Here is a 12,496-nt window from a genome sequence, read left to right on the forward strand (position 1 = left end):
CATCCTCGCGGGCCAATGGCGGTAGGAGAGCAGTGCCGACCACGTGGGGCGCAGGCCGCAAGTAGTACGGGGGCGTGTGGCCGCTCGCTCCCTGCCCCCCTCCTCTCCGGCGCGGCAGGAGCGTGGCGGGGCCGCGCGGCCCGAAGGCGGGCGGGACCGGTCGCGTTGCCGGGTTACCCGGTGGCTGAGCGGCCTCTCAGCCAATCGCGGTGGAGCGGGGGCGGGCGCCGTGACGGCTGCGGGTCGGCGGTGGCCGGGAGGGCTCAGTTCGGCCGCGGCCGCCTCCGCAGCATGGTGGGTCTCGCCGCGCTCCCGGCCGCTGGCTTCCTCTACTGGGTGGGCGCGCTGGGCGCCCTCTACGCGGCGGCGCTGGCCTCCTACCGCCTGCTGGCCGGCTTCCGCGTCTGGGTGCTGGGCAGCGGCGCCGCCGCCGTGGGGCCGGCGCTGGGCGCCTGGGCAGGTGAGTGCGCGTTACGGCCGGCCGCACCGCCCCCGCGACGGCTCTTCCCACCCCCCTTCCCCGCCGGGCCCGGGACCCCGCGGGACAGCGCGACGGCCGCCTCGGCCCGGCGAGAAGGGGGGCGGGGTGCGCTCCTCATGGGGAGAGCGGGCGGCGGGCGGGCCCTCCGAGGAACCGGGGCGGGCGGGGGCGGCACCCTCTGGGCGGGCCGGCCTGGGGCAGCGGCTGAGGGGCCGGCGGGTGCTGGCGCTGCGCCGGGCTCAGTCTCCCCGCTGAAGCTGCGGGGCCGGAGGGCGCCGGTCGGAACGGGTCTTGAGGGAAACGTTGTTTGTTGGGACTTGTGCGCGTCGGGCGGGCACGGCTTCTTTGAACTTCGGCTCGGGCCGCCTGGGCGGCTGGGCGCGCAGCCTGGCTCGGGGTCCGCGCTCCGCAGCTCCCGGGGGGCGGCCGCGGGGAGCGGTGCCGGTGTCGGCAGCGGTTTCCAGCGCGGCCGGTCGGTGCGCGCCCGCCCCCTCCCTCCGTGCCGGCGCTGGCGGGTGGCTCTGCTCGCGCCGGCCTCGCACCTCATCGCTGACGTCACGCCAGCCCCGTCCCCCGCCGCCCCCGGAGGCGCGGGCTCTCCCCTCCGCCGGCCCGGCTCCCCAAGCGGGAGCGAGGAGGAACCGCGGGGCTGCGGCTGCCTCGGCACCGAGCTGGCCGTGCGTGCGGAGGAGCGGCGCCGTCCCGGCGTCTCGGCAGCGGCTGGCGGCGCGTCCGAGAGCCGGAGCGCGGCCAGACCGTGTCTGCTGCGAGCCGCTCCGGGGCGCGGGGGCCGAGGGCGAGGGAGCAGGCGAGCCGAGAACGACTCGCTAACGGAGCGGCTGTGCGAAACTTGCGCCGGCCCCCTTCTCGGCCGCAGGCCGTCCCCGCCTGAGTGCTGGGACCTGGCTGCTGGCAGCAACGGGCTGCAGCTCCAGTGGCCGTCCCTGGTGAAAGGGGGGACGGTAGCGATGGCCGGGAGAGAGCGGCCACAGCATTTACTGGCTTCCCGGTAGCGCTGTGGAAGTATAGCAGAGGACGTCACCGGGGGACTATCAGCACAACATAGCTGTGCTAACTTTTCTCAGTTCTCTGATTCGTAGTCACAGGAACCACGCTGGGGAAAGACCATTTCTTCCATCTTAGTCTGACGCTGCTACAGTGGGTTTTAAGTAATGATGAGGAATTGGAGAGGGCTGCTCTGCCAGTGTAACAGATCAGGCAAAGAGAAATTTAAAATCTGTTCCTGCCAAAGGCAGTGGAAAGGGAAAGTCCCGTGTCTGGTTGGGAATTGATAAGATGGGCCATAAAAATAACTGCAAGCTGTAAGAGCTGTGAGTTTGAGATGAGATGATAGTTTTAAAGGTTGCAAAAGGTATTCCCCTCCCTGAAGGGGAGTAGGAGGACATCAGGTGCTTAGACTCTGCAGCTGCTTCTAGGTGGCAGAGCTGTAGGTACAGCAGCCCCACAACAAGCTGGTAGGTTGCAGGGCTCATGAATGCGGTTCCCCATAACCTCTGGAAGAGCCAACACAGAACTTGTATCTGAAGACATGGTTGGGTAATTGAATGTCTGGCTGAGACCGGTAAACCAGGAATGCTACTGGCAGTGTACCTAATCCCAGAGCATGTCATGGGTCCTGCATGCACAGGCTTGACATACAGCAGCAGTGCTTTGGCCTAGTTATAGCATTACATACAATGGATTAAGGCCCATGCCTTACTTCCAGCTAGAGAATTGGCATGCCTGTTAAAGATATGATTGACAGAGGAGACTCAAAGCCTCTTTGACTTTCTACGGTTGGTTTTGAATATATTACTACATTATCAGTTGCCTGCTGGCCTGTGGTGCATCACAGAAGTCTTGATGGTTACTTTAGCTTGTTCTGCATTGTTTCAAGCATGGAAGTTTGTAGTGCTTGTGCCAGCCGCCAGCTTATCAGCTGGAACCACAAACTGTAGACAATGCATCTTTCCTCAGTCACATCCTCAAACATTCCATGGACAGAGAACAGAGATGCAAATGTCCTGTGTCACTGCTTTGTAGAAGTGCAGGCAGCCGCAGGCCATTGTGTGTGGCCAATGGCTGCTGACAAAAACTATTCTTTCTCTCTGCCATGATCATGATCTTCAAGGCATGGAGGCAGAGGAGCATTGGGAGTACAGCGAAATTCCCTGTGTTTATTACTCCCGCTCTGAAGCGGGAGCACTGCTGCAGAGTGAAGGAGAATGGAGAAAGAGGATGATGGTCCCTACTAACTTGGACCTGAGCTGTCACCATAGAAAGACATGCGGCTATCATCAGCTGGCTGTTGTACATCCTCTGCGTGCTACTGATGTAGGCGAGATGCTGCTTTACTGGGGCAGCTGCTGCAGTCTCCAGCTGAAATGAGGAGAGGTTTTCTCAGTCTGAATAAGCAGACTGGTGTTTTGCCCTGAAGTGCATTGTGGCACCAGCAATAGGCTGGGGAGGCTCTCTGTTTTCTCTCCTCCTGGAAAGAAGGATGAAAGCACAGCTGCAGATATACTGGGTCACCTTGAGAATTAGTGAATTACTAAGTCATACTGTGGGAAGAAGTGCATTTCCTCCTCTCCTGGTCTTTTAAAACCCAATGGGTTTGATGCTAATTAGCTGCTGTGATTACTGTGACAATACATTCTTTCTACTGCACAACTAGAAGGTAACTTTATGAAAACTAGAAAGCCCTTACAAGCCCTTTTATAAGGGCTCCTTACTGCCCTTTAACTCTTCTACAGTCTGAAATTGAGTTGCATATTATTTTCTAGTTTTCTTAGTGGGTTTTTGGTTGCATATATGCAATTGCTTCTGTATAATTTGCTGATATTTAGAAGGAACGGATGTGAGGAGGAGGAGGAGCTACGTGAACTGGTAATGTACTCTGAGAAAATTAGGTTTGCACTACTTTAAATAGCAGCTGTTTTGACAAAAAGTTAATTTTTCTACGGTCACGCTTATCTGTGAAGGTCTGTGTGCAGCTTTTCTGGTTTTCTCTCCCTGTAACTCACATCTGGCTTGGTTTTGGCTACTTTGCAGTGATGGAGGTTAGGTGGATGTTGTCTTGATGTGGGATTTCTGGGTGCATCTTGAGTGAGAATACAGTGAAAATTCCCAGGTCAACTGCTCTGTACCTTCAGCGTGCCTCATAAATTGGTAACAGAAGTTAAGAATAACAGCCCCCTTGCTTGGAAAAAAGTTTAGCTAAATAAGCCAGAGACTTGACAGGAGCAGAGTACCAAGGAGTCATTCTGAAATCACCACGAGTACAGCAAAGTAGTGGCTAATCCCCTGCCTTCCTCTAGACAGGCAGATCTGTTGGCAGCACTGGTAGGTGTGATCCGTAATGGTATATCCTTAGGTTGGATGAGAGTGTCCCATTGATGGTGATGGCAGGCAGCCACGTCCCTTCTCTGCCATTGACAGTTGGGTGTATTCTGGAGTGCAGTGTCTGGAGCAGGGAACCGTCTGCTGCTGTCATAGCTCCTGCTTGGAGAGTTGCCATATCTCCTATTTTAGGAAGCCGCCTCCTTTTCTGGAAAAGATGAAATTGTTTTTCTGCCCCTTCCCTTCAGTAACTTGGTGAAATGAAGTAAAAATCCTATGGTAATTCAGACTGGAAGGGACCTCAGGAGGCTTCTAGTCCAGCCTCCTGCACAGAGCAGGATCAGCTGTGAGATCAGACCAGTTTGGTACATGCAAATTGTCAACTTTGTGTATTCAAAATACACTGGCACTACAAGTTGGAGAGATCTGACGCTCTAAAACCTGTAACATCTTGGTCATGTCAGGTACTTAAACTTTTTCTTTCTTTTTTCCTGGCTCAAAATTGCAAATATTTTAATGAGAAATATAATTTTTTCCCAATTTGCTGTAACTGAAGTGATGTGTTAACTGGAAACAAAGTTTATTTTGACTGTGGAATTAGCCATATGACACTCAAAGAAAAGTCCTGTTTCCTTTCAAGCCTCACAGTGGCTTAGAAAAGCATCCACTTCTTCCCCCAGTGCCTTTGATACAAGCATGGGTGAATAATCTCACATTTACTGATTACAAAATGTCTGATAGTGGTGGTGCTTTCTCATGTGGTGAATACAGCTGTACAGTTGTATTGGGGCCAACAAATGTTTGTGAAGATGAGCTTGCCTTAATTAAGCTTCTTGGAGTTTATTCACTAACATGCAAAAATAACTAAATGTGGGCAATTTGCTCTAGATTTCTTAAAAAAGAATCTGTAAGAGGTCATTAATCAGGATGGTGCTCTCAACTGCCTCTAAATTTCTGTAATTTGGTTTTAGACAAAACCCCCTTATTCAGTCTTAAACCGTTCTTTTCCTGTGTAAATGTTTAACAATAAATTCTTTCAGCAGCAGCAAAGCTGGATGAAGCTCTCTGCCTGTTCTTGTTGGCTTCTTTTACTTTGCATAGTCAAATGTAGCCCATGTTTAGTCCAGCATCTAAAAATAGCGATTTGTATACCAGGGCCACTAAGGGAGGCATGAAAAATGTGTGTAACTGGATACATTAGCAGTGGAGTGGGTACTTATTTGTGTCTTTATGGTCAGGTCTTATAAAAATTAAGAATGTGGGGTGGTTCCCAAACTCTTATTGACTAGGAGGTTGGGGTAATAACAAGCTCTAAATCAGACCTAAACAGTAATCTTTATTAGATTAATAAGGTGTGATGCTTATATGAAGAGGAAGAAGTGACAAGCTGGATTTTGTGCTTGTAAATGGTTTGAGTTAGATTCCTTCTATGTGATTGTTTCCTGTGGTCCTGGAAACAGCGTCTTATAAAATGGACTCTGATGAAGTTCTTGGGACAACCTTAATGAAATAAGTTGGGTGATAAATTGTTTTAATGACAAGTAAAGAACTCCATACAAAGGACATTCACTTTAGTGCTGACCAGGTGGTAACTTGTTGATAACTTTGAGCAGCTTTCACAAGCAATGTCATTTTTCAAGCTTCTCACTGTCAAGCGAAATAGTTGTTACCTGAAGGGTTTTTTTTGTTTTCTGCAAATAAGTTTCAATCCCTGTTGCACAAAGGAGTGCAATCTTGCTTTGCAGGTGTTTGGCAATGTGCAATGATAGTTGACAGACCATGTCACAAATTACTGTTGCAGATTAAAACAGCCAACCTCATGCAATGTGTGCTGAGGGTGTAGTTAGTGGGGAAACGAAGGGAGTTTCAACCTCTCTTAGTGCTGCTCTCTGCAGGATGTGAGAGGAGAGGCTCTGCGCTACTCCCTGTTTTCCCTGCACCTGAGTGCTTGGCTGGCGAGTGCAGAGCTTTTGGTTATCTCATTCTTTAGTAGAATCATGTATTCGGGGATTTATCATCTTCAGTACTTTGGATCCATGGCGAGGGTTTTCTGGTCTTATGCTCAATTCTGGGCGCTACACAAACACTTCTACCCTTGTATGAAATAAAGCATGGCACTTGTCAACCCAGAAAGTAACATTGAGAACATGTGAAAATATGCTGGCTTACTTATAACTCTTGATCGTGACAGCTCAAGTCAAACTTGCAGCCTGAACTTGGAACATGTATTGTTTTCTTGTATGGCTATTTGCAAAGTGCTTCTGAAGGGATACTGCACTGAAATGTGGTCTGGGAACGATCTGGTGCAAGTGTCCTAATCCTGTCTGAACTTCCCAGAAGTGCTGTGCTCCACAGCGTACAGCTTTTTCTTTTCCCATTTACCATGTAATGTTTCCCAGTATCCATCCTGAATTTTCTCTGGTAGAAAAATTAGCTGTATTCCTTTAGTTGTCAATCCTACTCATAGAATGTAATTTAGAAATCTTCTGTCAGTGTCTCCCTCCAGCCTGCTCTTTGTTGGATTTAGCAAGCACTGCTCTTCCAGAGCAACCCCAGAGAGGTGGGATCTCTGACCCTGCTGCTCTAGGCTCAGCAGCTCACGTGGTGTGGTACTTCAGTGGGCTGTAACTCCTTTTGAGACCTTGCAGCTCTTAGTGAGTCAGGGAGGTTCTCTGTTTTTTGTTTTTTGTTTTTTTTTTTTTTTTTACATAGGCTACTGCTACTAACATACCCTAAAATCAGTTTTGCTTCCTGGACAATATAAAGGAGTGAGCCATACTGTTTTCTACAGTTTTGCTGTGTTTATTCTTCTTGATTGCTTCTTTTAGGTGTTTTCCTTTGCACATGATGTTACTGACTGTTTAAAATGTCTGCTTAGTAGGGTTGCTCAACACTTGTTGCATTGAGTGCTCCTCCTTGCACTTTCTGGTCAGAAGAGCAGACATTGAGCAAATGCTTAGAGCCCAGAAGCCCAGAGTCCCATCTCTGTCTGGTTCTGCTGCGTCCCTGCTGATGGGCTTCAGCACTTCACTTCTGGCTTCTGTCAGCACCTGTTGAGACTAAATGTATACGTGTGGGCATCACCAATCTCACATCACCCAAGCTCATAATCTCCAGCTCTAGAGTTTGATTTGATGTGAACACTTCCATTCTCCCTTTTTTTTTTTCTCAGAGATGATTTTCATTTTTCAAGTGAAATTCTGGGTGGTCAGTAACACGGAGCTAATGTCAGTGGGGAACTTGAATCAGAATATGAACAGGCTTTGCCATGTTTAATTGCAGGAACAGAGATGCATGTGAAAGAGAGTTAAATGCTGTAGTATGGTCACTTCACCTACAAAAAAAAAAAAAAAAGCTGATGGTGAGTGGAGGAGAGATGCTGTTTGTATTAAGGTGAAAGGAACACCCATCTCTGATAAACAGTCTGAGAGGAAAATGCTCAAAAATGTATTAGCCCAGGGGATGAATTGCTGTGTTATTCTAAGCTACCTCGTCCTCTCAACCTTTCCTATTTTAAAGTAGGAATACTTGTAATGGAAACTGGTTACTTAAAACTAGGGAATTTATGCAAGGATGTAATCTAGAGTAGTATCTTGCTCCAGTTTCTTTATATTGATTTTTGGCCAGTCTACTTCCCTCCCCTTTGGGAAGGTTACCTGTGAAGTGCCCTGGTGAAAGCAAGGAAGGGCCTTGTGCGGGACTGAGGAGCACAGAAATGTTTCCCGGCACAGTTCGTGTTAGACTTCTTTGCTGGTCTTAGAGCCAGTTGGGTAAATGCACTCCTGTGTAAGGAGCAAAGGAGCTAGCAGGAGGTCCTGAGGGTGTGATGGCACAGCTGAGGGTGGGCTTTGGGAAAAATGGCAGTAGTTTACCACCTGGGAATTATTTTTTGGGTAGGTGGGTGAAACATGTTGTTGTTCTTGGGTTTATGAATATTTTCATTCCTAATCCAGAGGGTTGGGACAACCATCTCTGCTACAGAATGGAAGACAGTAAGAAAATATCTTTCCTAATTACTCTAACAGAAATGCCAAATGTTGTTCTTTAGGCTTGTATACGAACACAAATGTGGGGTAAACAGCATAGCTAGTGGGTAAAGCATCTTATGTTGTGTAGGGCTTGCATGGTTTAATCACTTGCCTAATTAGATTTAGGGTTGCTGCTTGTAACTTCAGAGGACTTCTGTTGCTCACTTACTGATAGGCTTTAGGAAACCTAGGTTCCTAGAATAAAGCAAAACACTTCTCAGATTGAGTACATTAATATCTGAAAATGCTAGAATTAGGGCTACTTCCTTGCTCTGTAGTATATTTAATTGCACAAAAAGATTCTACCTTAAATCTGCTATTTTTTGACTCTTGATTATTTAACCTTAATGTAGTATTTTTTCCCAAATCTGTGCAACTTCCCAGTTTCCTGGAATTGAAGGCTAGAGCAGTACACCATCACCCTCTGGGTGAGTCATTAGCAGAGCTGAAATCCTAATCCACAATATAAGCTTCTCCAGCTAACACTGAAAAGAGCTATATGCAAAATTTCCTACTGAGCTTTTAATTTACTCCCCTGCCCTCAGCAACAGATGGTGACACCTAAAATCCTGGGGTTTAGTTGTAGGTTTTGAAAGAAACCTCTTGTCTAGCAGTCCTTAAAACTGGAGATGAGACGTCCAGAAGCTGAGCCTCTGGGAAAATGGTGCCTGTTCCTTTGTTTCTTGTACTTTTTTTTCCATTTTTGTGTCACCCTCCCTGTTCTTTCTCTCCTGAGGGTTCTCTTGTGTTTCTCTCATGAGTCAGTTGCTTGTCCCAAAGAGGTTGGGAACTAGGTTGAGGCATGGGCTCTGTGTGTGCAGTACTTACTGTCTAGTTGACTGTACAGGATTTGGTTTTGGTTGCTTGGGGTTTTTTCTATTTTTTTCTACCTCCTTCCTATTTTCTTAAGTAATCATGAGCCATGGTGTCCTAGGAGGGTGTATTACACCTGTCATGCCGGTACCCAAGGGACACTTGCACTTCCACTTCTTGGGGAGCTCTATACTTGCTGGACAAGGAAGAGCAGGGGTGAGGAGCTCAGCTCTAGGGATGTTAGTCACAAAGATTTTCCAGAGGATTTTCGTGTATGTTAGAAGACTACCACTGAAGCAGAAAAGGAGAAAAGCTGTAATGAGAGAAGGGGAATGGGAGATGTGGGATAAGCTCAGTGGGGCAAGGTTTTTGTTGCTGAGGGGAAGAAACTTGTGCAGAGACTAAAGGGTCTGGTCTCCTTCCAAAATCTCTAATCCCTACTTTTAGATGCAGAGGTTCGCAAGGGTATGTGTAGGTATGGAAAGCAGAAGGTAGAGAACTATCTACAGTGTGACTGCTGCTACCCAACCAACACTTCCTTATGCTTGTGCGCTGCTCTTCTCCATACTCTACTTCACCACTGGATCCTTGTTCCAGTAAGTCCCAGCTTCATGTTGCTTGTCTGTGTCCAGCCAATCTGTTGCTCCAAAACTCTTCCCTTGTGCCTCTTCTGAAGCCTCTGGTTGACCTGTGTCCCATGGGCTTCAGCCCCTCTGCTTGCTTCCCTAGGTTTTTTATCCTGCCATCAAAAGCATTTGATCTATAAACTCGTTATTCACTAATAGTTTTCACAAGGATTTTTTTCTTGGAGAGGTGTATGTGCCCAGTATTCCTGGTGACTGAATCCCATCTGCCACAGGAGCTTTCCATCTCCAGAGTGTGACTAATTCAGTGCAGCTTGGGAGTCAGATGTCTTAATAGGAGGGAGAAGAAGCAACCAGCCAGGAGAGGGATAGGGCAGCAAAGGATTGCTGCGCTGCTGGAAGAAGCTGCTACCTGTCAGTAGTTGAGCAAGGGATTAGACTTAGGGTTTCTTGGTGTTTGTTCCTGCCCTCAGATACCCTGCGTGTCCAACCTAGTGTTTGTTTGGTGTGGCAGAAGGTGTCGTTGTTCTGATCAACTTAGTTGTGCACAAAGGCAAGTTACCCGTCCTAATACAAACTCTTTATCTCAGTCTCCTTGCCCCAGTAGTCCCAATTCTGTCTTCAGATCTATGTTAAAGCTTTTGGTGCTCTGCAGTTTTGTGTTGGTTCCTAGATTCTGATCTAAGATCTTACATTTGCTGGACTGGTTCTTCACCTTTGCTGGTTTTTGCCAATGCTAGTAATGGTCTGAGTGTTTACTCCAACCTCCAGGGCCTCATTTGTGTTCCTTTGCACTGGTATCGGCTTACTACCTCTCAAGTGATGCCAGTTTATAAATGAGATATCATCAGTCACAAGAAGACTGAGTACGTGGCTTTCTGATCTAATTGTTTGGTGTGGGGAGAGAAGGTAGATGGAGAGCTCTTCTGCTTTTCTCCTCCTTGTGCTGGCACTGGTGTTTGTTTTGTTCTGTGGTGATCTGGTTAAGGAGTCTGCCCTGTGGAAGACTGATCACTTTTGGCTATTTATGCTCCTTAGATTGTTTTGCTGTGGGTCAAATGAGTTCCAGCGCTGGTGCAACAGAAGGGAAACTCGGCAGTATTGTGAAACTGTATGTTGAGGATAGAGTTAAGCCCAGTGGTCAGCTTGAGTTGCTCCAAGACCAGACTGCTGGCAAAAAAATTGCTTTTGCTCTAGTCTCTGGCTGTGAGCTCTCACTGCTTCCCTTATGTTGCCTCTAGTTGATGCGTGGTGGTGGTGGTGGTGTGAGTGAGGTCTGCTTGCTAGATGGCTGACAACTAACTCTGCAAGAAAGACCAGCTGCAGGGTTGGAGGGATCAGCTTGCTGATTTGCCTGAAAAACAATGGTGAACAGATGCTGGGGAAGCAGGTAGAAATGGATGGTTGGGTCACATCCTGCAGCTACGCTGGCTTAAACTGAGCCTAAAACTGCAGGAGCAGCCTGTTGTCACTTCTGTTGCTTGGCCCCATCTTGACAGGCTGTTCCAAAGTCTTGTTTTGCCTGGTGCCCTGTGGGTCAGGGTGGGTGGCACACACGCAGTCCTCCCGTGGGTATGCTGAGAGGCTTGTTTGTGAGTTGCAGAGTACGGTTTTGCAGATCCTTGCTAACAAGTTCTAACAAGCTCCTTTCCTTTTCAAAGACTAGGATAATGGTCCTGTATTGATTTTCTAGTTATGGAATTAATTTTAAGAAAACTTTATGCCACTCCTTATACAGTAATTTTAGTACTCTGTTCTTTCTGTGAGGACTTATCCTTAGGGACAGACAAGTTAGTTGTATTTGGCTATATTTAAAACTCTAATTCTGGGAACTGAAATCATGATGTTTTACAGTGTTTGAAAATGTGAGGGGAGTGGGAAATCTGTTCGTCCAGAAGTTATTTTGACTAAACTTTCTTGGCTTACAAAGAAAGAGGTGGATTTTCAAGCTGCCAGCTATGCAGAATTGTGGTAGGGTCTCATCCTAGCTGGATTCCTCACTTCTATGCTGTTGCTGGTTGTGGTTAAAATCAAAGTGTAGAAGTTCTGATATGAAACACTGCCTTGCCAACATATGAAAATAATGCATTTGTTCAGAGAAATGTTAGTGTGACATACTGTATAGATTGGCTTGTTTCAGTTGTTGTTAGTAAGCTTTGGATTGAAACAATGTGTCTTATAAACTGACCTAGAACTTGTCTCCTTGCAACTTTGGGGGTGTTTTTGCCTCTCAAACTTACTTTCAGCACAAATTCTCTACAAAGAGAGGAAGTAGATCTGAGAATATATAAGTGCATATTGTTTTAAAATAGTCTTTTCTGTAGACGTTGATTTATATTTTCACTTTTAAAGGCTTACTTTTAGGGGAACTAGTAGTATGGCATGCATCTAAGCAAGGGATGCTGATCATCATTTTTAATGCTCAGTCCCGTCCTGCACATAGTCTTACTAGTGGTGAATTTTCTGCAGTCTGAAGTTTTGCCCTTATTCTTAAATCTTGGAGCAGTAATGTGAGTGTGTGTGTTCTTTTTTCCTTAAGGTGTCTTGGTAACTGTGATGCAAGCTACTTCCACAATGGCTATTTTTAGCATGAATGATGCTCCTAAATTCAGTAGTGCGTTAGTTTGCAGGTGGGGTGGGCTGCTCTGCCTCTAACAGTGACCGGACCAGACTGTGCTGTGCCTGGTTGGCCTCTATTCAGAGTGCTGATGTCTGTTTACATGTCCTGTTGTTTTGGGGACAGCAGTATTTTGGTGAGGTGACACTCTCTGACTGTGCTGTAGGAAAGGTTTGTGGGACCCAAAGGAGAGCAGCAGAAAGCAGAATTGCTGGAGCAGTTCCCGCTGGCAGTGGGGGAGCTTTGTGCTGTTTTGAGGGGGCCTTTTGAGAAAGAGGGTAGCAGGACCTGGGGATAATAAATCTGTTTTTGCAAGCTGGTTCTGGCCAGTGGACTAAAGGTACCAAGATCAGTCTATGCTGAGGTGGTAAGAGCAACTTCCTTTGGTCTTCCTATGTCTGACTTCTAAAGGAGGGTTTTCTCTTGGACCAGAAAGAGAAGTTCAATAGCAGGCCCCCAGTCCCACTCAGAGAGGAGTGGGGGGAGCACTACTGGAAACCTTTTCTGTTGTTTGTTCCTCAAGTGGAAGCTGTAAATCTTTCTAGATCAAAAAGTCCTTGAAGTTGGGATAGCAGAGCTGCAGGGATGGAATGTCAAAAAGGGAGGAGAGCAGCAAATAGAAAGAGAGGGATGG

The 12,496-nt window shown here is 47.5% G+C and overlaps 1 protein-coding gene across 1 annotated transcript in view; it reads left to right on the forward strand.

Annotated features, from left to right (window-relative positions):
• The window catches only part of HSD17B12 (hydroxysteroid 17-beta dehydrogenase 12), a 91,733-nt gene continuing 79,237 nt past the window's right edge, over window positions 1-12,496 (forward strand). The window contains exon 1 of the mRNA XM_054826439.1: window positions 1-460. Within this exon, the coding sequence (XP_054682414.1) occupies window positions 16-460 (445 nt within the window). The 5' untranslated portion in view covers window positions 1-15. The remainder of the gene's footprint in view (window positions 461-12,496) is intronic.

The sequence above is a fragment of the Grus americana genome, chromosome 5 (assembly GCF_028858705.1).
Source record: "Grus americana isolate bGruAme1 chromosome 5, bGruAme1.mat, whole genome shotgun sequence".
Taxonomy (NCBI): Eukaryota; Metazoa; Chordata; class Aves; order Gruiformes; family Gruidae; genus Grus; species Grus americana.